Here is a 21,098-nt window from a genome sequence, read left to right as displayed (position 1 = left end):
TTTTGAACCAATTTAGAAAAGTTTTTTTAATTTTAATTAAAAGTAAAAAAAATACCACAATAACAGTAATGGAATTTTTAACAGAAGTGATCAATTTAAATAATTATAGAGTAATTAAATTAATAAAAATTTAATAAATAGATTAAAATTAAAATAAGAAAGAAAAGGAACGTGACTTTCCTTTTATAAATAGGCATACAAATCAACAGATTATTTAATTATCTAATCATAACTTTACTAACAAGTGGTTGATAGTTTGCGATTATTTCAGTACCTTATATACACTAATTTCAGAATGGTATCGGAAGAAGTTTCTTGCGCTTGATAGTTGAGCTCTTGTTGCGAAGGGGCGAATTTGGGCTTCTATAAGGTATGAAAAACTCAATGATTTCTGTTATTATTGTGGATGTGAGATCTAATTTGACTTTTGGTCCGCATATTAGAGTTGTGCCACTAAGAGGTAAAGCTTTGAGATCTGAGGGATGAGATTCTAATTCTTCGGAGTTCAATAAAAAGTAGGGGGAGAAAATTTAAGGAGGGTGAGAAATTTATGGGTTCTAACAAAGATGTGGATATGGCTCTTTTACAGAAGATGGAAAATAAGGGAATCTACAATATTGAGTTTAGTGGGGATTATGGGGATATGTCAACTAGAGGGTAGGATAGAGAAAGGTTAGGTTGGGAAAGGGTATGTATGGAGTGAGTGTGGGAATGGGCAGTGTGGAATTGGGTAGTGAAGAAGCTAGGTATAAAGGTAAGGTTGGTTTGTTGGAGGATTGAGTTATAGAGAAATGGTGCATGATTCTTTCGAGAATGTGAATCCCAATATTCTTCCTACTCAAGCAGATTATTGGTGCACGAAATCTACTTCTTTTGGTGAGAATGGTAAGATTGTGATTCAAATGAGAGATTTGATTTGTAATTAATATGTTGAGCCATTGGAGGATGAGGAGGGTAGCCATGGGAAGGTGAGTATTGAGACTTCGAAGGTGGGTAATAATGGTAGGATGGATTCTGAGAGGTTTGGGTTGGATTCGAGCTTTAAAGTGGTTGAGGAAGCCATGCTGTCGAATAAATTTAAAATGTTGAATCTTAAAATAAGTTTAATTGCTTGAATGAGGACTCGGTTACTAAAAAATTAAAATTGGATGTGTAGGATTCTGGCAAGCAATCTAATCTAAGTGCAAATTGGTTCCAACTCAAAAACGTAGTTAAGAAGAAAATCAGTACACAAGGTAGGGGTAGACTTAGGAAATCCAAGGAGCTGAAGTTGTTTGAACTTTGAAGTACCCATCTTGGAGAAGGATTTTTGTGATTCTGAAGGTTGTGGTGGCTGGCCTGAAATAGTCATATGATTGCTTTATCTTGGAAGAGTCGGGGAGTGGGGTCAAACCTGACAGTTCAAACTCTTAGGGAGGTAAAGAAAATATGACCCTGAATTTGTTTTCTTGATGGAAACTAAAAATAGAAGGGGTAAAGTGGACAGTTTAAGGAGAATATTTAGATATGATGAGGCCTGGCATGTGTAACTAGAGGGTTTGAATGGAGACTTAGGTTTGTGATGGAAAGAGGATTGGATTGTAAATATTTTGGAGTTGTCAGAATTTCATTGATCGTAGAGCTGTGAATGGTAACGCAAGAGGGGTGAAATGAAGGAGTTGAGGAAGACGGAGTGCTTCAAAGACATGATTACTGATGGTTTAGAGTGATATTCCTGTTTAAGGGTAAATGTTTAATCACAAATTAAAATATTTTATCTAATTATCACTCAACCTCGAAAATACTCGTGATTATACAAAAGAAAATTATAAATAATAATCTCTCGATAACAAGCTAATTTTGCAATGGTAATGGTGTACAAGATCCCAAGTTCCATGTTCATTCATCCTCTTGGCTGCGCAACCTCGCAAGCTTGTTAGTAACCAGAACATCGAGCTGGGCTGCTCGTTCAACGATCTCTTTTCTCTTCTTTGTTGAAACATCATGTGCAATCTCTGCACAGTATGTCCTGAGAAAAAACAACCGACAAGAACAAATTAACAAAACGAGTTACAAATACAGCAAAAGATTGAATCACTCGTTTTCGGTTTTTTAAGATTTACCTGTTGTGCATCATCAACAGTTTGAGCTCTCCAACATTGTGTACAACAAATTTCTTAAAGCCATTAGGTAGATAGTGACGTGTCTTCTTGTCTGAACCATAGCCGATATTAGGCATCAAAGTATAGCCCTTGAACTTTCTTCTTACACGAGAATCAATACCCTTCGGTCTTCGCCAGTTTGTCTGTTTCATTCAACAAAAATGTCGGATAGTATTTGTTATGAGTATGTTTAATTCATACATTGTATTTGGATAGTCCTTGGAGGACATATCCAATACTCCAGACCAGGTATGATACAGAAAAAAGTTTCAAAACCAAATACTAAACAGAAAAATGAAGACTTGGAATAACATAAGATTAAAATGTGACCAGGGATTTAGTAACAGAAAGCTTATGAAAAATAAACGCTAACTGTGTCGCAAGACCTGTTCAACGACTTTGTATCTGCCCGTAAAAACGAAACATCCAGCTACAAATAGATAAAAGCTGGACATCAGATACCAAGGGCAAGAACTTACCAGACAAGGCAAAAACAAATGACAATCAAAGGAGTTTAATAATCAGACACAAGACAAGCATGAATACATGAATGCTTGACTTACTATATCAATGTCAGAATATACCATAAAGTGAACACTTTTAGAGAATATGTGCAATCTCAGTCGAAAGATGGTGATTATTTATATAATCATCACAGGTAGATCAGGTCTGATGATTCATTCCATCATAGATTGCAGAAAATTCCCGCCCAAAAATAACACTAAAAACAGTTAAAATCACTGAAAATTGACCACAATTTTTCAAGAAAAACCTGCAAGAGATCAGATGGTAGTGCATGTTTGTATTCATCATTCAAATGCAGAAATGATGGATAAACATCATCATGTCTCATTGCATACTTTAAAGAATCAAATCTTCTAATAAATAAATAAAAATCTTTTTTGATAAAAATGGATCAGATTATAAGTTGATAGATCTCTTCATCTTCCACTAAGAAATGGAAGTAAGACTGGGTGTCAAACAACAATCATCATATCCCTTTTGAAGATCTTTTACAACAAAATTTAAGAGCAAAAAATGAATACTTTATAGTAACCCTAATGGAAAATCGATAAAACAATTTTGGGGACAAGGATAAAAATAAATAAAAGATCGGTCATTTGATAAATATGGATCAGATAAAAAGTTGATTAATCTCTTCATCTTCCATTAACAAATGGAAGTAAGACTGGGTGTCAAACAACAATCATCATGTCCCTTCTGTAAATCTCTTACAATAAAATTAAGAAAAAATACTTTATAAAAACCCTAATGGAAAATGGATCAAGAAATTGAGGTTTTGGGTATGAAGATCTTATCTTCATAATTCATATGTAAATCCACACAAACTATATTCATGAAAAACAGAAAAAAGTATCTATTAATCAAAATCTTGTAAACAAATAAAGCTGGAAATGAATCAGATAAGAATGTCAATCACCAATTTTGCATATGAAGACATTGAATATATGCAAAGTAAGACTGGGGCGACAATAAATATCATCATCTTCACTTCTCTCCCAAATAAACAAAGCTCAGAATAACATAATGAAACAGAGAAAAAAAAGGTTTAATCATGTTAACAGTCCTTGTACTCTTCGAAATTTTGAAATTCAATCCCTGTACTTGTCTGTCCAAGTGGTAACAACAATGGGTTTCATATAAATTTGATTCCTGAAATTAAAAAAAAATAGACTAAATTTCAAGAGTCAAAAGAGTACAGGGATTGTGGATATAAATAGACCAAAACAAAATTTTGAATGAAAAATATTTTAAAATTTTTATACCTTGACGGAGATTTTGCGATCGCTCTGGGGTCTCTTAAACTTCGTGACCCTCTTCTTCACGATCTTCTTACTTAGAAGCGGCACCGCCATTTCTTCTTTATCTTCTTCTTCTTACCTACTTTACCATTAACAAAGCCAGAAAAAAAAACAAAGTGTTATTGAAGTTGCTGAAATAGTAAAGGATAATGAATGCATCATATGAAGAACCACAGAGGGAAAAAGAAGAAAAGAAAGGCGATAAGAGGGCTTACTGGCAAAATTAGGGTTTTGGATTGGCCGCCCTACTTTTGCTGTGAATGGGTTGCGGCAGATTATATAGAGATGCTAAAAGTGAAGTCTTTTTTAGGGTTTTTTACAGATTTAGGGTTTCCCTCGATTTCGAGGAATTTAAATAAATCAACGGTGGAGATTAGTCATTTGCTTTATTCATTTTATAAGTACTGGATTTGGGTTGTTCGCATAGGGTTCTTGGGCGGGACAAGGTCCCAGTTTTTAAAAAATTCGAAGTTGGACTTATGAATGGGTGAAAGTTGTGGTGCAGTGAAAAATTTTACCCTATAATTATAATAATTAATTTTACTATTATTCTTATTTTTAATCTTATCAGAGATAAACGTATCTCCCATGTAAAGGCGTCCTTAGGGTCCTTTTAAATGGGCAGTGCGTTTAACCGTAGTTAGTGTAAAATCAACGATGGCGATAAAATTAAATACTATAGTGTGAGACCAAAAGAAAAAAGCTAAACGCACTATACTGAATGTATACGTCCATCCAAATGAGCCCTTAATCTATCCAAAATAACTTGTTTTTCTATTTAAAAAATAGAAGTATTAATGGGTTGGATCGTGATATATTATGCATAGTTGTTTAAATTTGATTTAATTTTTATCTAGCCCTTCATATTTGTAAATGATTAAATCGAGTTTATTTTTCTAAATTAGTTTTCTTGTTTAAACTATTTCAAATTTCGAGTAAAACCTTCAAGCTTAAATAGATAGCTCGGCTTGAAGAGGTCTATTTAAAAAATGTTTTATTAAATTTAATTATAAAATATATTAATATAAATATAAATCTTTTTTTTTTGAAAAAAATCAACTGGACTTTTATAAAATCTTAAACCATATAAAAACAAATAGTTTCAGCAGCACTGGACTTGAGTCCAATAAAGAAAGTCAATTAAAACAAAGTCAAAGCAACAGGACCCAAATTTGTACAGAATTGGCCCTTGAAATTTGAAATGAATGAAACAAAAAAAAAGGAAACCTAATCCTATCCTATTCCAGTCGAGAGCAACAGCTAGACACCATAAGTCAATGTCTTTTCACATCACCTTCCCAGCTTTTGATGATAGCAAGTTTTAAAAAAATCTTTTAGGGTGAGTTTGGATTGGTGATTGGGTGCGGTGCGGTGCGTTTAACTTATTTTTTGTCTCACGTATTGCTAAGTATCTAATCTCACCACCACCGCTGTTTTTACACTAACCACAGGTAAAAGCACCGTCCATCCAAACCCACCCTTAGTCTTTTGCTACCAATTTCCACGAAGGCCTTCTTTCCTTTTTCCAATCTAGTAGCCTTGGTCGACGTTTCTCCAGTGCGCAACGAACATAACCCGGAGCACCACCCAGCAGATAATGTCATTCTCCCTTTTTTAGTGCCTCTTTCGCAAGAATATGAGCATATGTATTCTCTGCTTTAGGGATAAAATGAAACTCAATCTCCTGAAAATGAATCTTTTTACTATGGATATCTCTGATGAGTGCCCCAATAACCGATCTGTCGAAATCTGTAGTTTGGCATTTCTTTATTATAGTTATTGAATCTCCCACTATTTCCAGAATACTAAAACCCATAGAAATTCCTAATTGCATGGCTTGTAATCCTGCATGTGCCTCCGCCGCAGATGGATATGCTACATCAGAGTGGAGAACAGTATTTGATGCAAAGAACTCGCCCCCCACATCTCGTACTACCAGTTCCAAAGTAGATCTGGAAAATCAATGATCAAAAGCTGTGTCAAAGTAGATTGTCACCCGCATTCTCCTATCAACATGTTTATGGTCTCTGTCTATTTTTAAGGTGAGGTTCTTCTCCTCTATACCGTCTAACTCAGAAATATAACTATAAATTTGTTTCGAGATGTCCCCACCCGTCTTACTTTTTCTTTCATAGATTAACCGATTTTTATATGTCCAAATTAACCAATGTCCGCAATAAAAAAGACGACACTGGTCGCTAGTCCCCCGACTAAAAACCCAGGTAAGCCACTCCCACATGCTTTGAATGACATTATTAGGTACCCAGGAAAGGTTTAAGTTCATCCATACTTCTACCGTTGTAGGACACTACCGAAATATATGGTTACTATCTTTCTCAAAATGACGACATCGAGGGCAATGAACTTTCACAACCACTTTTTTATGCTTGAGATTAGCTAGAGTAGGAATATAATTCCAGGAGATCTCCATACTATTATTTTAACTTTCGAAGGAATGTATAAATTCCATAGTTTTCTGTAAAAATATTTAATCTCAGCCTGTATAATATTATTACTAGGACCCGAATTAGTCTCCTCTAATAGTTTATAGGCGCTTTTAACTGAGAAATCGTCAGACGGCTCTTCTCTCCACACTTGAAAGTTTTCATATACTATATCCACCAAAGGGATCTGTATAATTTTCTTTGCGATATCCATATTAAAGGTATTAACAATTATATTTGTTTTCTAAGTTCTATTGGTGACCTCAATCAAATCCGATACTAACTTGATGTTTTTGTTGTTATCTTGATTCTGTAATCTGTCTACTTCATCTCCCGAAATCTATAGATCACCCCAAATAGAAATTCGGTCCCTCATACCAACCCTCTAACATAGACCTTTTCTCCAGAAGTCCTTTTGTTGCCCAGACGCTCTTCTAGGTAAGCGAAGGTAAATTCTCTAACTGAGCGTTAAAAAAATTCGAGTTCAGATAATATTTTACTTTCAAAGCTCGGGCTAACAAAGATTTGAAAAAATTAATAAGACGCCAACCCTGTTTGGCTAATAACGCAATATTAAATTTGTCAAGATTTCGAAAACCGGCCACCATCTTCTTTTAATGAACATAGATCATTCCAAGTACACCAATGAATACCTTTTCTACCTCGACTTTTTTACCACCAGAATTTAGCTATTATACCCTCCAAATCAGCACATAAAGACTTAGGGAGTAAGAAACAAGCCATAATGTAGGTTGGAATGGATTGAAGAATATCATTTATGAACACCTCTTTCCCTCATTGAGAAAGATGCCTTATACTCCAGTTATCGATCCGTTGCTTAAATCTATCCTTTAAGACCTGAAAAGACAATTTCTTTCTTCTTCCCACCATATTGGGGAGACCAAGGTACCGTTCTAGATCATTTGAGCTACGAACCTAAGTACGTTGGAAATTGTTGTTCTTTTCCCTCCTGCTTATTAGCACTAAAAAATACTGTAGACTTATCATAGTTAACACATTGACCAGAACAAATCTCATATTCGTGCAAAATCTGCTTCAAAGAATGAACTCCTCTTTCTGAAGCCTCCCAAACAAAATACAATCGTCTGCAAATAATAGATGTGAAACCTGCAGACCACTTCTACTTGCCTTAACTCCTCTAATTATTTTTCCTTTCATTGCAAGCCGCATAAGACTAGAAAGGCCTTCCTTACAAAATAAAAATAGGAATGGGGCTAAAGGGGTCACCCTGTCTTAGTCCTCTAGTAGGGTGAGAATTTTCTCCAATATGACCATTAAAAACCACCGAATATGAAACTGTAGATATGCATTTCATTAAATAATCATCCCAAACTGGATCAAAACCCATTCGCTTCATTATCTCTTCCACAAAATTCCATTCAACCTTATTGTACGCTTTGTTTATGTCTAATTTCACCGCTATAAACCCTTTTCTCCCCATTTTCTTGTGTTTTAAGGTGTGTAAAATTTCATAAGCCAGTAAAACATTATCAAAAATCAATTTCCTAGGCACAAAAGCACTTTGTGCTAAATCAATACATTTATCTACCACAACCTGAAGACGATTAGCGATGACCTTAGCCATCAATTTATAAAGCACGTTACATAAACTAATTGGTCTAAATTGAGTAATGTTTGAAGGGTGTGGAATTTTTGGTATTAGCACAATATTGGTTTTATTGATCGAACTAATGTCCATACCTCCATTCAGTAGTTAAAAACAAAAGGATGTAACATCTTCCCCGATAATTGGCCGACACTTCTGATAGAATAAAGCTGGAAAATCGTCTTCTTTTGGTGCTTTTGTGGGACCCAATTCTGATAATGCCTCTCGAATCTCCTCATTAATGTATCTCGCCTTTAACTTAGAATTGTCGTCATCAAATATATAGCGACCAATTCCTGACAAAATATAATCGTAATTTCCCCTCCTCCCAACTGAAAACAAATTCTGGAAATACGATCTAGCAATTACTTCTATTTCCCGAACCTCTTCCATTTTTCTACCATCATCGAATTGCATTTTGCGGATAAAATTCTTTCTTCGTCGCTGTGTCGCTTGTTTATGAAAAAACACAGTATTTCTATCACCAAATTTTAACCAATTAACTCGCGCCCTCTGTTCCCAATAGCGCTCATCCTTTTCGATCTCAAAATTAAGTTGGATCTTTGTGTCAATAAGTTCTGCCAAGTTTTCATCATTCCGTTCAGATTCTAACAATTCTGCCAGTTTAGAAGTTAACACCTCATTTTCCCTTTTTCTACTTTGTCGAATTTGATTAGCCCATCTCTCCAAGCATTTCTTCACACTTTTTAACTTACTCAGTAGATCTCTTGTGGAATTATCCCAAATATGTCGAACCTCCTCAGCAAATGATTCCTCCAAAACTCATCAAGCTTCAAACTTGAAACTTCTGTTATGCTGCCCTTTATCTTCTCGTCTTGTAGTAATAAACAGTGGACAATAATCTGAAAAAGAATGAGGAAGGTGTTGAATTAAAAACTCAAGAAATAAAGCCATCCATTCTTCGGTAGCCACGCCCCTATCTAAGCGTTCTTGAATGTTCATTTCTAGTAAATTTCTTCTCTCCCAAGTAAACCAGTTTCCAGAATAACCACATCCAATAGATTACAATCTTCTAACACCTTGCGAAATGCTTCCATTCGTCTTTCCTCTCGAGGTAAGCCTCTATTCTTTTCGAATCCATACATAATTTCATTAAAATCCCTACAATTCAACCATGGAAGCTCCCCAGCATTGCGTAGATGTCTTAAAAGATTCCATGATTCATCCCTATCCTGCGTATAAAGAAAGTCATAAAAACTAATAAATCTCCACTTGTTACCTTCATCAGTGTCTTCAATTACCACACATCAATATGTCGTTTTGAAAAACTTTAAAGCATAATATTAATATTCTCACGCCATGCCAAACATAATCCGCCTCTAGATCCAATCGATTCAACATCAATACCATTAGGAAAACCACAACTCCTTCGAACTCTTTCCATCTGACTCCAATTAATTTTTGTCTCCATGAAGAAGACCATCCGGGGATTATATATCTTCAGTGAATGCTAAAGCTGTCACACTGTCCGTGGATTCCCTAAACCATGAACATTTCAACTGAAGATTTTTATTGCTCCCGGTCGGCTTACCTTTTGGCAGCCGTCGAGAATAAAATATTACTATTCACCTTTCTCCTATCCTTTGTATCCAAACTATAGGATTCTTCGCCGACTATGAACCCTTCAATCTCTCATCTATGTCTCTTCTTCCCCTCTTCTTCTATTAAAACTCCTTCTTTAGCATCATTGTCCATTGCAAATTGATTTTCCACTAATCGTTGATTTTATGCCCGTTTAAAATATACAAGTGAATTCCCTTCCAAATTAAATCCTAAAATGGGATAATGATAAACCCACTTCAAGAATTATTAATCGCACCCCATATTTTACTTTCAGATGCCCTATTTTTATTGCTACAGACTCCCATTTCATTCTTTTCCCTCACGTAACCAGACACTACTTTGTGCTCAGGCTTTTCGAGATTGTGCTCATAGCGAAAGATCCCAGCCTATCTCAATAGTCTCCACACCTAGTGCTATTTTCACTTCTTAGAATGAGTCACTATGTCCCAAACGACCACAATAGAAACAAAAAAAAGTGTTAATCTTTTGTATTTGAATCAAACATATGACCTATTTCCATAAAACATAGCCTATTTTTTCTTTTTAGAAGGTATCGTATATCCAGTTAAATCTTGACTCGTAAAAAAATCTGATATCCCTTCCCCATATTAGCACCATCATACTCCAAGAACGTTCCTAATAACTCGCCTAATTGTTTTGCCAAAGTCTCAGAGAAGAAACCTGCAGGAACATCATGGATCTAAACCCAAAAAGGCGTCAAAAGTAAATGGACTCTTAAAGGGTCTTCCCCCCACTGCAGCGTATGTAGTATTAATAAATGGTTATTAAATTTCCATGGTGAGCCCTTCAAAACCCTCTCCATATCCATAATATGAAAAAAACTAAAATAGAAACCTTTGTTCCCCTAGATCCAAAATTTAGACACCTTTGACCGGATGCCACAAGTTCACCATGGTGCTTTTCATAGCCGAAAAATGGATGACGCTAGCTGTTAGAAAGCAGCTCACTAGACGAAACCCCCCTCTTCCCTTTTTGGAGTTTAAGAAGGTTGTATTTATAAGATCGCTTCCTCTTATTCATTAAGAGTTGAACCAGCAAATTCCGCTTCCATAAAGATTGATTAAATTTCATGCTTTGAAGATAATAATTGAAGAAAAAAGAAAAAAAATAACTATAAAAAATGGCTGCCGCCACAGTAAACAAAAAAAACCCTAAAACCTTGCCAGAGAAGGCAGACAGTAGCGTGCTGGGTAGCAGACTTGATTATGATACATATAAATATAAATCTTTTATATTTGTTATTACTAAACGGTAAAATAAATTAGGTTTGTATTGAAAAATCGTCCAAGGTCAACCCAAAGTAGCCCAAGTTGATCGGTCCATGAACACCTCTAGTTGTGGGCTATGGGTTCATACTTAAACAAGATATTTGTGTTGGTAAAAGTATCATGGATGCCTCTATATTAGAAATTAAATTGCATTTTGCCTCTTATACTAAAAAAAAGATAAATTAGTCATTTTGTATTAGATCAAATAGCAGACTAGTCTTTTCTGTTAAAAATTTTGTTAATTTTTACTGTTAAAAATTGACATGGTTGATAGAATAACATATAGCTACACGTGACATGCCACTTGTACCTCATACTAAATTACATGGACCAGCTTTTAACAATAAAAATGGATAAAATTTTTAACAGAATGACTAGTTTATCCATTTTTTAAGTAGAATGAACAAAATGCAATTCAACTTTTAGTGCAAAAGCCTTGATGATACTTTTACTTATCTCTATCAATAAACAACTTGAATTTGATTTAGAAAAATGAATTATAACTCGGTTGTTTTTTTAATAAAAATTGATATATCTAGTGACTTGGAAAAAAATCATTATGACAAGATATTTGGGTTCATGAGTTTACCCTTTATATATCCTACCTTCAAATTCAAGCTATCATCTTTTCTTTCTTTGGATATTCTAATTACATAGGTACATTATTCATATTCAAGTATACGTTTAATAAGTGTCAAACATAAATACTTAAAAAAAATAGAAAGCCCAAGCACATATTTTGTTGTGCATTGCCCCTTAATGTCACTTACAAAGGGTCAAGGTTATTTGTTACTCGAAATGCATTTATGTTGCTTAGTTTGTTTTTATTTATATAAATGTCTAAAATTATCTATAATTCTCCCTAATCCTTAAATAGAAGAATAAATGCGCTTCAAATTTCATATCTTGAACTTTTGATAATTATTCCTTATGTTAGTCGGACTCCAAAGGTAAATGTTGGATATAAGCGTGTCTGAAATGAGCATGCTCAATTTTTTCCCCACATTTTTCATGTATTAATTGGAATGTCTTTAGAGGATCATATATACATAGCTATGAATTATTTTGGATTCTATGTAATTTTAGATTTGATTATTTAGGGTTTGGAAGTTCAGACAATTACGGATTTAAATCATTCAAGTTTACTAGTTAAGTCATTTTGTATTATTCATTAAGATAATTAAGAATCAAGTCGTTGAATTTCACATTATTCAATTTAGATTTAAATGGTTTTAGATTTGAATATTTATTTTAAGTTTAAGTTTTTTTTTTATTTGGATGTTTTCGTGTTTGATTTTTATGATTTAGGGTCTGTTTGTTTAACTAAAAATGATTTTTGGAAAATGATTTATGGAAATGACTTACTTTCCTAGAAAAGTTAATATTTTCTGGTATTTAGATGAATCTGTGTAAAATATTTTTTGTTGTTTAACAAATTCCTTAAAAATATTTCATAAAAGTTGTTTCCAATGAAACAAATATAGATTTGAGATTTTCTTATTTCTTTATTATTTAATTGAGTTTATTTTATATCTATAAATTTATATTTTACATTATTTTTGCATATATTAAAAACATTTTTTTAAATTTAAGTTCATTACAACGTCCTTTTTAGTTACATGACTACCGAGTGAATATTTATTATTTAAAAATGTGACATCAACAAAATTGACAATGTCAACAATTGGACTTGATTTTCAAATCTAAAAAGTAAAGGGACTAAATTCTTGAAAAAAAAATACATAAACTAAATTACAAATTTGTGGAGTACATAAATTTATGATATATTTTAACATTTATACTACAAAACATTCATTATTAATATATTTATAATTATAATAAATATTAAATATTAAAATATTAATATTGAATATTTTCAATAATATGCGAAGAATATTATTTAAAATTATTATTTTTAAAATTTATTATTAAAATAATATTAAAATACTAAAATAATAATTTATATTAATTATATTAATAATTTATTATATGACTAAATATAAATAATTAAATCTATATGTTTAATAATATTGAAAAATATAATATTTTATATTAATATTTTAATTATTTTTAAAAATAAAAATGAAATTATTATAAATATAATAATATTAAGTTTAATTTAAAATAAATTTTATATAAAAATAAAATTAGCTTAAGGGCTTTTTTTTCGGAGAGTAATATAAAAAATATTTTCCATAAAACTTTTTACATGTGAATAAACTAACACTTAATTAAATTTAAATTTAGACGAGTTGAAACGAGTTTGGAAGTTGGAGTTACAATTGCCAAGTCTAAGTAGAGGTGTTCATGGGCCGGGCTGGGCCCAGAAAAAATTTTGGCCCGCGTCCTAGGCTCGGGCCCAGCCCGGCCTGAAATATGGGCCTGAAATTTTGTCCAAGTCAGGCTCGGGAAAAAATTCCTAAGCCCGAGCCCAGCCCGGCCCATTTTTTTAATAAACACCAAAATTTTATTTTAAAAATAAAAAAAATAAAAAAATTACTTTAAAAATATTTTAAAATTAAAAAAATAAAAAATATATTTATTATATTCGGGCTGGACCGGGCCGGTCTCAAGCTAAAAAAGTGGTGCCCGAGGCCCTTTTTTTTGCCAAAACTCATATTTCGGGCCTATATTTTTACCCGAACTCTCTCATATTTTGGGCGGGCCATTGAGCCGGGCCGGGCCGCCCGGCCCATGAACACCTCTAGGTCTAAGTGAAGCTTGAGAAAAAAAAATTGAGTCTCAGCTCATCAAAGTTTCTACAGAAAGATTTGGGCCTATGATCCAAGAAAATGAAAGGAAAAAACTTTAATGGAAGATTTGGGTTTTTGAGGGATTCAAAGGTAAATGGGGTCAAAGATCTAAGAGCTACGGTGCGAAACAATGAAGAAACATAAACGTAAACGTCCCGTCCAGATCCTACATCGAACCGCGAACCGTGAACCGTTCACGTGGCGCCATGCCTTTCGCTTGAACTAAAGTTCCAAATTCCAATGATATGATGGTTTAAGCACCGTTAAAAGATTCAATTCATATCGCCATTGATACGGATACAGTCGAGGTTACTTCATCACTGAGTGAAAAATGGTGACAATTTCAATCTCTCCAGTAGCGGCTCAATCTCTTTACATTCGCAATGCACGAAATGTACCCTTTATTCCTCTTCGAAACGCACCGTTTCGAGCTACTACGAAGCTTTCTACTCTCGCTCACTCTTCTGGTTCGATCAGTTTCAGTCCTCTAAGGTAAGTTCATTACTTGATTCGAATCGAATTGGGGGGAAATGAAGGGAAAATTTTTCGAGTTCCTTTAAACTTTTGAGTTTTTGAAATTGTAGATTTTTGATTAAGGATAAGGAAATAAAGAAGAAAAAGAAGAGTAGAGGATCGAGTGCGGTTTGCTACGCTGCTCCTCTCTCACGTCTTAGTCTCCAGTGGATCTCCGCCATATCTTCTGCGTACGTCTTTTGATTGATTGCCTTCTTGTTTTCATTTTTGGAAAAAGAAATTTATTTTTTGAAGTGATTTTGAACAGGGTTTTATTTTTCACAAAAGGAACAGTGATTCGGAAACAATTTCTTGTTCCATTGATAGCAATTCAAGCTCCTACAAGTATCATTTCATGGATGAAGTAAGCAATATTATTCTTACCCTTTGTGACTCTACTGTCATTGGGTTGATTTTGGACTTGATCATCGAGTCAGGTTTTAAAGTTATAGGATCATTTTAGTTCGGGTCAAATTCGGATTCGAATTAGTTTCATGTTCAAGTTCTTCTTTGTTCTGGTTATTCGGGTTTTCTTTAGTCTAGTCACTTCGGATTCAAGTCTTTTATTCTACTGTATTTTACTTTCTTTTTTTTTTTTTTTGTCTAATATCCTACATCTGGTAACCATACTGGGTCTGGACTATTCCAAAGTCGAGCCAGTTAAAACTCCAAAATGGAGGCAAAGCTTTCTCAGCGCCTATTTTTTCTGTTCACTATACTCGAAAACCGAATAAATAACATAGAACTCCTTACCACTTAATCCAAGTACATAACTTTTTCCCTTAAAATCCTTGTGATTGATGGTTTTAAAATTTGCAGGGGTGAATATGGTATTTGGGCAGCATTCTTGGGACTGCTAGTTCGTCTCTTCTTCTTCATTCCTGGTAAATTCTTACAATCCCAGTAGAGACTTCTATTTCGAGTCAATTCACATTTTGTTTGTTCGGGTTTGATTGTGTTGTAGCTCTATAAGTTGGATTGGTTTCATTGTGGCATGATTGAATCAGATTCAATTTTTCAGAATGATTTGGCCATGAAGCAAGAAACATGGATACATTCAATCATGAAAGTTTTGACCATTTTTTTGCTTGCTAAAATAATTGGATGATAAATTAAAATTTTTCTGTTTCTAGGTGAACTTGAGTTGCCATTTCTAGCATTACTCTTGGTGATTGTGGCCCCTCTCCATGTAATGAACTTAAGGTTAGTGTTAATGTATTACTTTAGGCAAATTGATGCTGTTATTCTTTCTTTTCGATACTTATGTTTGATGGAGTGTAAGTTTCACATAAGGGAATGTTTTCGACATGATTATTTTCATTTTTTAAAAAGATTTTTTCATATATTTTGAGGATCTTAGGATGGTCATATCCATGTACGAAACTTACTCAAGTCTAAGTAACATAAACTATTCTTCTTCTTTTTTATGCTTATGTTTGATGGGGTTTATATATTTTTGATAGACCTGTCAATTCTAATCCAAACTTGAAAACCAACCGGATTAACCCAAATCCGACTCACCTTGATTTGCTCATAAGAAGTTAACAATCCAAACTATTCCAATCCAAACAAAAAATGTTCCAAACTCAGAATAACTCAAACATGACATGACTCAAACAAACAACCTGAAATGACTTGAAAACCTAGTTAGCAAACCCGAATGACCTGAACATAAAATGACACGATCCTAAAATGACTTGAAAATTTAAAGACTCGAATTGATCCAACCCAAATTGACCCAATTCAAAACAAACCCCACCATTGAGAGGTCTCAATTTTTTACTATCTGTGTTGTTTCATTTACAGGGGAACACAACAAGGCGCTATCATTTCCTTGGTGATTGCAGCGTATTTGGCTTACCAGCATTTCTCAGGTGCTGGCAGCTTGCAGAGAGCATTTGACCAAGGTTCAATTATTGCCACTGTTGGCATTGTTTGCATCACTGTTGTCTCCTGCTTGCTTTTGATATGAATTTAATGAAGAATCAAGACGTCTTCCAAGTTATTGAAGACTCGTAGAAGGAGAGAGTACTGTAAGAATAACATATTTTCCAGACCTATGTTCTTGTGTTAGCATGATAAGTCCATTTTATGCTGAGAAAAATAAGACTTCTAGATGAAATTTTATATATGTTGAATGTGTATGTTCCTTTCACTTTGCTATATGTTGTCTTAGTGTAATATCAGTGTAAGATGGGAATCGTTGTTGAAATAATACAAGTTTAGTTTGCAGTGGAATGATTAATGATTATAGTCTTTGGACACTTTATTGGCTCTTATTGTTTCATTGTTCTTCTTAATCATGTATGCCATTGACATTGCCAAAGCTCATTCTTGCTTCTGGATGCTTCTCTTTTAACTAATGCATCTATTAAACATTTTTTACTCATGTTATCCAAATTCGGGAGTTCATGTCCCATATGGATATATGTTTGACATGAATATGCTCAATCTTTTCTAAGTATTTTCATATATTCATAGAATTATACTTCATATCTCTATCTGAATATGTAGCAGATAGAAGTATTTTAGGAAAAATGAAAACCTATATTACCCTGTGTCGGGTGTGTGTCCCATTCAAGTATGGTAAATTTTTGGAAGTGTTTCTCTGTATATAGCGGATCTTCGGAAGTCATATTGACTTCATGTTTCTTGAAGTACTCATGTCTAACACCAATGTACAAAATGGGTATAAGGATATGACCCTCCAAAGACATGGAAAACTTTAGAAAATTTTGAAGATACCCATGTGCCAGATGCATACCGTATCCAACATTCACATTCAAATCCAAATATGTGAAAAAATTATTGCAATGCTGAGCTGATGAATAAGTATAATTTAGTATTGCCTTTACAAATGAAAGTATAAATGTATTTATGTATTTATTAATGCACTAGCTACACCTGTGACAATTTCCAGTTTTCTTCAATAGCATTCCTAGATCTCAATAACTTATTGTTCTAACTGTAATTCTGATAAAGCAGCTATCATAACATATCTATGGATACAAGAACCTAAGATATTCTATGATGTTCTTCATTTTTTTTCCCCATCCTTCAGCTTCTATGCATACATAGATCGAGAACTATAGCTATAGATCTTTAATGTTTCTAGGCCTCTGAGATAGACATCTCATTGTTGATCCTCAAAGATTGCTGGTAAGTTTATGAACTTTGCTAAGGAACAATGGAATTGCAATCTTATATCTGAAATTTGATTCATTCTTTGCCTAGAGTTTGTTTGCAGTGATAAACGACCACACCAGACTTATCGTCGCGACGATTGGCCAAAATCGGAATGACACAGAGATGGCTGAGTTCGGGAGTCCGGTCGGTTCGAAACCCGTGTCTCCACCTGTTCCAGTAAATGTTGGCGGGGTCATGCCAAAGGGTGGAGCCATGGTGGTAGTACTTGGTGGGGACATGGTGGTTGGTGGTGTCGTGTTGGAGGGTGGACTCCCACTGTGTTCACATGTTGAGAAGAAAAGACAGTAAGCTACCCTTTTCTCTTAGTCTGGAAATTTAAAAGATTAAATTATCTGACGGGTCCTTATACTATAAGCTTAGGAGCAAATTAGTCCTACTATAAAAGTGAGCAATCTAGTCCTTGCATATTTAATTTTAAAGTAAATAGGTAAAATCACAAATGACAATAAAGTATGTTAAAAATGCTGATTTGTTATGTTTTAAAGTGAGGTGAAAAAAAAAACAATTTAGTTATTGTCCGTGTTCTAGAAAGTGTTGATTTTTTTTTCTTTCTTTTTTCCTACACTACAAGTCAGCATTTTTTAACCTTTATAATTTACCTATTCGCTTCAAGTTAAATTTATAGTGAATAAAATGCTTACTTTTTATATTAAAGAGACTAATTTACTTTTCAGCCTATATTATAGGGGCTCACTAGATAATTTAACCAATTTAAAACACCATGGTAATTGGTTGTAAGATTATTACCCTGTCGACGAGGATGCCGAGAAATGACAATTTCCAGTACCTGAAGCAATACAGAGACGAATTTCAATAGAAATATTTGGATTGCATTACTTAGGGTTGAGAAAAAAAAAATCGAAAATCAATGAAGCGAACCAATCCGAATCGATATGGCTCAGTTCAAGTCGATTACTATAGCATTCAGTCCAGCTTTAGCTTGGTTTTTCAAAAATCAGAATACTGTATATTAATAGTAAATTTTATTCGAAACTGAACCGAACCATTAGTACCCATAGATGATATCTTACTTGGATCAGTGTTACTAAGCTGTGCTGCCCCTCCGAAAACACAGCTTGTCGGATCTGGGTGCTTCTGGTAATAATCATTGAAAGCATAGGAAGCATGATTTTGAATTGTGTTAGGTTCATAACAACTTCCGCCAGTTTGAATTGCAGAGCAATCTGCACCACCATAGCCACAAGCATAATCTAGAGCTACTTGTAATGCAGTTGGTGAAGCACCTTGGTTTGCAACACACCAACTCCCTCCCGATGTTCCTGGACTCGTGGTTGTCCCTGTTGGAGGAGTTGTGGTTGTCCCAGTTGGAGGAGTCATGGTAGGGCCAGTCGGAGGAGTCGTGGTAGGGCCGGTGGGAGCTGGATTTGTGTCCGGTAATGTTGGAGTCGGATTGGTGTCTGGTAATGTTGGAGTTGGATTTGTGTCCGGTGATGTCGGGGTAGTAGGGTTTGTAATCGGTGTCGAGGGGGATGTTGGGTTTGGAGTGGTTCCCGGAGTTGTTGGGTTAACAATGGGGACACCGTCTAGTATTGTTGTGGATATTGAAGGGGCAAACAGCATCCGAATGCTTTGTTTTGGTTTTTGATTGATTTCTTGCGGAGGAGGTTTGCCTGAAACACTTGAACCTGAAGAGATTAAAAGCAAAGGTAAGTTCTTTTATCAGTTTTCTTTTTCATGAAGAAATATATGAATTTCGAGGGTCAAAATTAAATTATAAACTTTTAAAGGGTTAAAATGCAACAACTTTTAATTTTTAAAGGAATTGAACTATCCTTTTTGAGACCAAGACCCTGCCTATATATATATATAATTGATATTAGATTAAATCGAGACCATAGGGTTAAATTGAAATAAAGGCAAACAGGGTATTGGTTTTAAATAAAATGGTGTAATTGTATTTTTAGTCTTTCTAGGAAATTTTCTCCAGAAACAATTGCTCTCTCATTCATATGACACTTAGTTTCCATCTTTATTCCCGCATGATATTATCAAAAGATTGACATTTGAGTTAAATTATACTCAAAAACATTTGTGCTTTGACATATATTATATGATTTTTGAAATATATTAAAAAGACAAATTGGAACATATCCGTATTAGAAAAAAGCATACCTGACACTTACCTCGAGTTTGGTTACATAAAAAATAACATGAAGTCAACTTAATGTGCATTTTGGCTTAATAAAATCTAGTTTCCCACACAAATGCATAATTAGGAGCAATCTATCCATCTGTCTATATATTTATATGTGTATGTGAATGAATGAATCACCTGAACAGAGGAAAATATGGAAGAGAAAGATTGATAGAAACTGAAGAAGCCTACAACCCATGTCTTGCATCTGCTTGAATAAATTGCAAGCAAGCAGTTCTTCAAAAAAAAAAAAAATCTTTAATAGGAACAATTATATACAAGCTAATATGTATGTATGTATGTATATATATATATGAGAAAACAAAGAGAAAGACCAATGGCAAAGAAGGTGTGTGTTTCTATTTTATTATCACTCCTTTATTACATATATTTGGTGTCTATAAATAAACCCACAAAAAAAAAGAGGGGGAGGGGGGGGGGAATTGAAAAGAATCAAAGCTGCCTTGGATAGAAGATAGATTGAAAACAGAGAGAAAAGGAGAATATAAGAAAACTTGAGAAAAGAGGCAATTTGGTTATCGGAATTAGCAAGCAAGGTGTAAGGTGCCAAAAAAGGAGAAAACCCTCAAAAAGTGTATGGAATGGGGAAAGTAAAGGCAAAAGGGTTGTCTGCTAGGATTTTAAATCTTTGGGTTTTTGATATATATATATGTTGTTGGAACGGTTGATATATCGGTTCGGATAAAGGGATTGGACCGACATCCGAGCAAATCAGTAAAAAAAAATTGATTGATGTATTTGTAAAATTTTCTGAAAATTTGATTGTTTATTTAATTACGGTTAGATCAACAGTCGAATTGAGAGTAAATGATTTGATCGGTTCAACCACTGGTTCGGTGTTTACAACATTAATGTAGGGTAATTATTCTACCCATTGTTAGTGGAGTAAAAAAAGAACTTCGGAAGCGGGTCTAGGATATTGTCAAGTAGTTTTATTATTTTATTACACCCTAAAAATATGAAATCATCCTAAATTTGTTTGTGGATTTGTTTTACTTCACAGAGTAACGATTTAAGGTTGGTTATGGAATGTCTCTAATTGATAATTCCGATTAATTTTAGGGTTTAGATTCTTTAGAATAATAATTATTATTTGTATATAAAGAGTATATAATCTTGAAATAGAGAAAAAAAATAGAAATAAGGGTGAGTAATGAGTTGGTGTCACTTAAAAAATCATTTCAAACCGATGGATTTAAATAAATTTGACGATTTAATATTTTTGAAACGTTTTATTTTTTATTTTAATTTTGTAGAGTCAACCACGAACCATATTGGACCGTCCTAAAAAATTATAAAATCAATCCACCGGTTTTAGATTAGTGACAATTTCTTGAATTATGGTTACACTTAATTACAAATAAAATAAACTAAGTGGTCCATAAAATAATATATTTATTAGTTATGAGTGAATCTTTTGTAACTGTTTTATAGGACTGAATCAAAAAAAGTTAAAGTGTAAGATAGATAAAGAGAGATTTTTCATGATTTGATGCAAAAAGGGATGATACTTGGAGGCTTTGCAATTCACTATTGAAAGG

General features: G+C 33.8%; 3 protein-coding genes, 3 non-coding genes and 2 pseudogenes across 8 annotated transcripts; 1 reads left to right on the top strand and 7 right to left on the bottom strand.

The window, feature by feature from the left end:
- Nucleotides 1–1,676: 1,676 nt before the first annotated feature.
- On the bottom strand, nt 1,677–4,415 carry LOC107891735 (60S ribosomal protein L32-1). 3 transcript variants are annotated; one of them, XM_016816613.2, is made up of 4 exons: nt 4,180–4,415; nt 3,929–4,046; nt 2,103–2,284; nt 1,677–2,008 (listed from the first exon to the last, which is right to left on the bottom strand). In XM_016816613.2, exons 2-4 carry the CDS (start codon nt 4,016–4,018, stop codon nt 1,879–1,881), a joined length of 402 nt encoding a protein of 133 aa, XP_016672102.1. In that variant the 5' UTR covers nt 4,019–4,046; nt 4,180–4,415; the 3' UTR covers nt 1,677–1,878. The 3 variants fall into 3 exon arrangements, with proteins under 3 accessions (XP_016672102.1, XP_016672103.1, XP_016672104.1); XM_016816614.2 differs by having other exon boundaries at nt 3,929–4,043; nt 4,180–4,327; XM_016816615.2 differs by lacking the exons at nt 3,929–4,046; nt 4,180–4,415 and adding an exon at nt 2,705–3,815.
- LOC121221551 (small nucleolar RNA Z196/R39/R59 family) lies at nt 2,754–2,838 on the bottom strand. Its single transcript, XR_005918942.1, has one exon. It is a non-coding gene; the product is annotated as a small nucleolar RNA Z196/R39/R59 family (small nucleolar RNA).
- LOC121221550 (small nucleolar RNA Z195/SNORD33/SNORD32 family) lies at nt 2,918–2,994 on the bottom strand. The gene has a single exon (XR_005918941.1). It is a non-coding gene; the product is annotated as a small nucleolar RNA Z195/SNORD33/SNORD32 family (small nucleolar RNA).
- Nucleotides 3,055–3,140, bottom strand: LOC121221563 (uncharacterized; annotated as a pseudogene).
- LOC121221562 (uncharacterized) lies at nt 3,274–3,359 on the bottom strand (annotated as a pseudogene).
- Nucleotides 3,559–3,652, bottom strand: LOC121221561 (small nucleolar RNA U31b). The gene has a single exon (XR_005918951.1). It is a non-coding gene; the product is annotated as a small nucleolar RNA U31b (small nucleolar RNA).
- Nucleotides 4,416–13,666: 9,251 nt separating the features above from the next.
- Nucleotides 13,667–16,438, top strand: LOC107891737 (cold-regulated 413 inner membrane protein 2, chloroplastic). Its single transcript, XM_016816616.2, has 6 exons — nt 13,667–14,153; nt 14,246–14,365; nt 14,443–14,538; nt 14,994–15,058; nt 15,308–15,377; nt 15,981–16,438. Exons 1-6 carry the CDS (start codon nt 13,993–13,995, stop codon nt 16,144–16,146), a joined length of 678 nt encoding a protein of 225 aa, XP_016672105.2. The 5' UTR covers nt 13,667–13,992; the 3' UTR covers nt 16,147–16,438.
- A 558-nt stretch (nt 16,439–16,996) lies between these two features.
- LOC107891738 (integumentary mucin C.1) lies at nt 16,997–20,119 on the bottom strand. Its single transcript, XM_016816617.2, has 4 exons — nt 19,675–20,119; nt 18,413–19,027; nt 18,129–18,168; nt 16,997–17,636 (listed from the first exon to the last, which is right to left on the bottom strand). The coding sequence occupies exons 1-4, from the start codon at nt 19,742–19,744 to the stop codon at nt 17,405–17,407; spliced, it is 957 nt and encodes a 318-aa protein (XP_016672106.1). The 5' UTR covers nt 19,745–20,119; the 3' UTR covers nt 16,997–17,404.
- Between the last annotated feature and the right edge of the window lie 979 nt (nt 20,120–21,098).

This window comes from Gossypium hirsutum, chromosome D09 (assembly GCF_007990345.1).
Source record: "Gossypium hirsutum isolate 1008001.06 chromosome D09, Gossypium_hirsutum_v2.1, whole genome shotgun sequence".
In the NCBI taxonomy this organism is placed as follows: Eukaryota; Viridiplantae; Streptophyta; class Magnoliopsida; order Malvales; family Malvaceae; genus Gossypium; species Gossypium hirsutum.
The sequence above is the reverse complement of the archived record's forward strand: the minus strand, read 5'-3'. Positions and strand labels throughout refer to the sequence as shown.

Excerpts from the sequence above, each read along its gene's own strand:
- LOC107891735 (XM_016816613.2), bottom strand. The coding sequence starts at position 4,018 with ATGGCGGTGCCGCTTCTAAGTAAGAAGATCGTGAAGAAGAGGGTCACG. Across the intron at positions 2,285-3,928 it reads ATCGCAAAATCTCCGTCAAG|ACAAACTGGCGAAGACCGAA; the intron begins GTATAAAAATTT and ends TGAATGAAACAG. Across the intron at positions 2,009-2,102 it reads CTGTTGATGATGCACAACAG|GACATACTGTGCAGAGATTG; the intron begins GTAAATCTTAAA and ends GTTTTTTCTCAG.
- LOC107891737 (XM_016816616.2), top strand. The coding sequence starts at position 13,993 with ATGGTGACAATTTCAATCTCTCCAGTAGCGGCTCAATCTCTTTACATT. Across the intron at positions 14,366-14,442 it reads ATCTCCGCCATATCTTCTGC|GGTTTTATTTTTCACAAAAG; the intron begins GTACGTCTTTTG and ends GATTTTGAACAG. Across the intron at positions 15,059-15,307 it reads TCTCTTCTTCTTCATTCCTG|GTGAACTTGAGTTGCCATTT; the intron begins GTAAATTCTTAC and ends TTCTGTTTCTAG.
- LOC107891738 (XM_016816617.2), bottom strand. The coding sequence starts at position 19,744 with ATGCAAGACATGGGTTGTAGGCTTCTTCAGTTTCTATCAATCTTTCTC. Across the intron at positions 19,028-19,674 it reads CCATATTTTCCTCTGTTCAG|GTTCAAGTGTTTCAGGCAAA; the intron begins GTGATTCATTCA and ends TAATCTCTTCAG. Across the intron at positions 18,169-18,412 it reads GCTTAGTAACACTGATCCAA|GTACTGGAAATTGTCATTTC; the intron begins GTAAGATATCAT and ends GTATTGCTTCAG.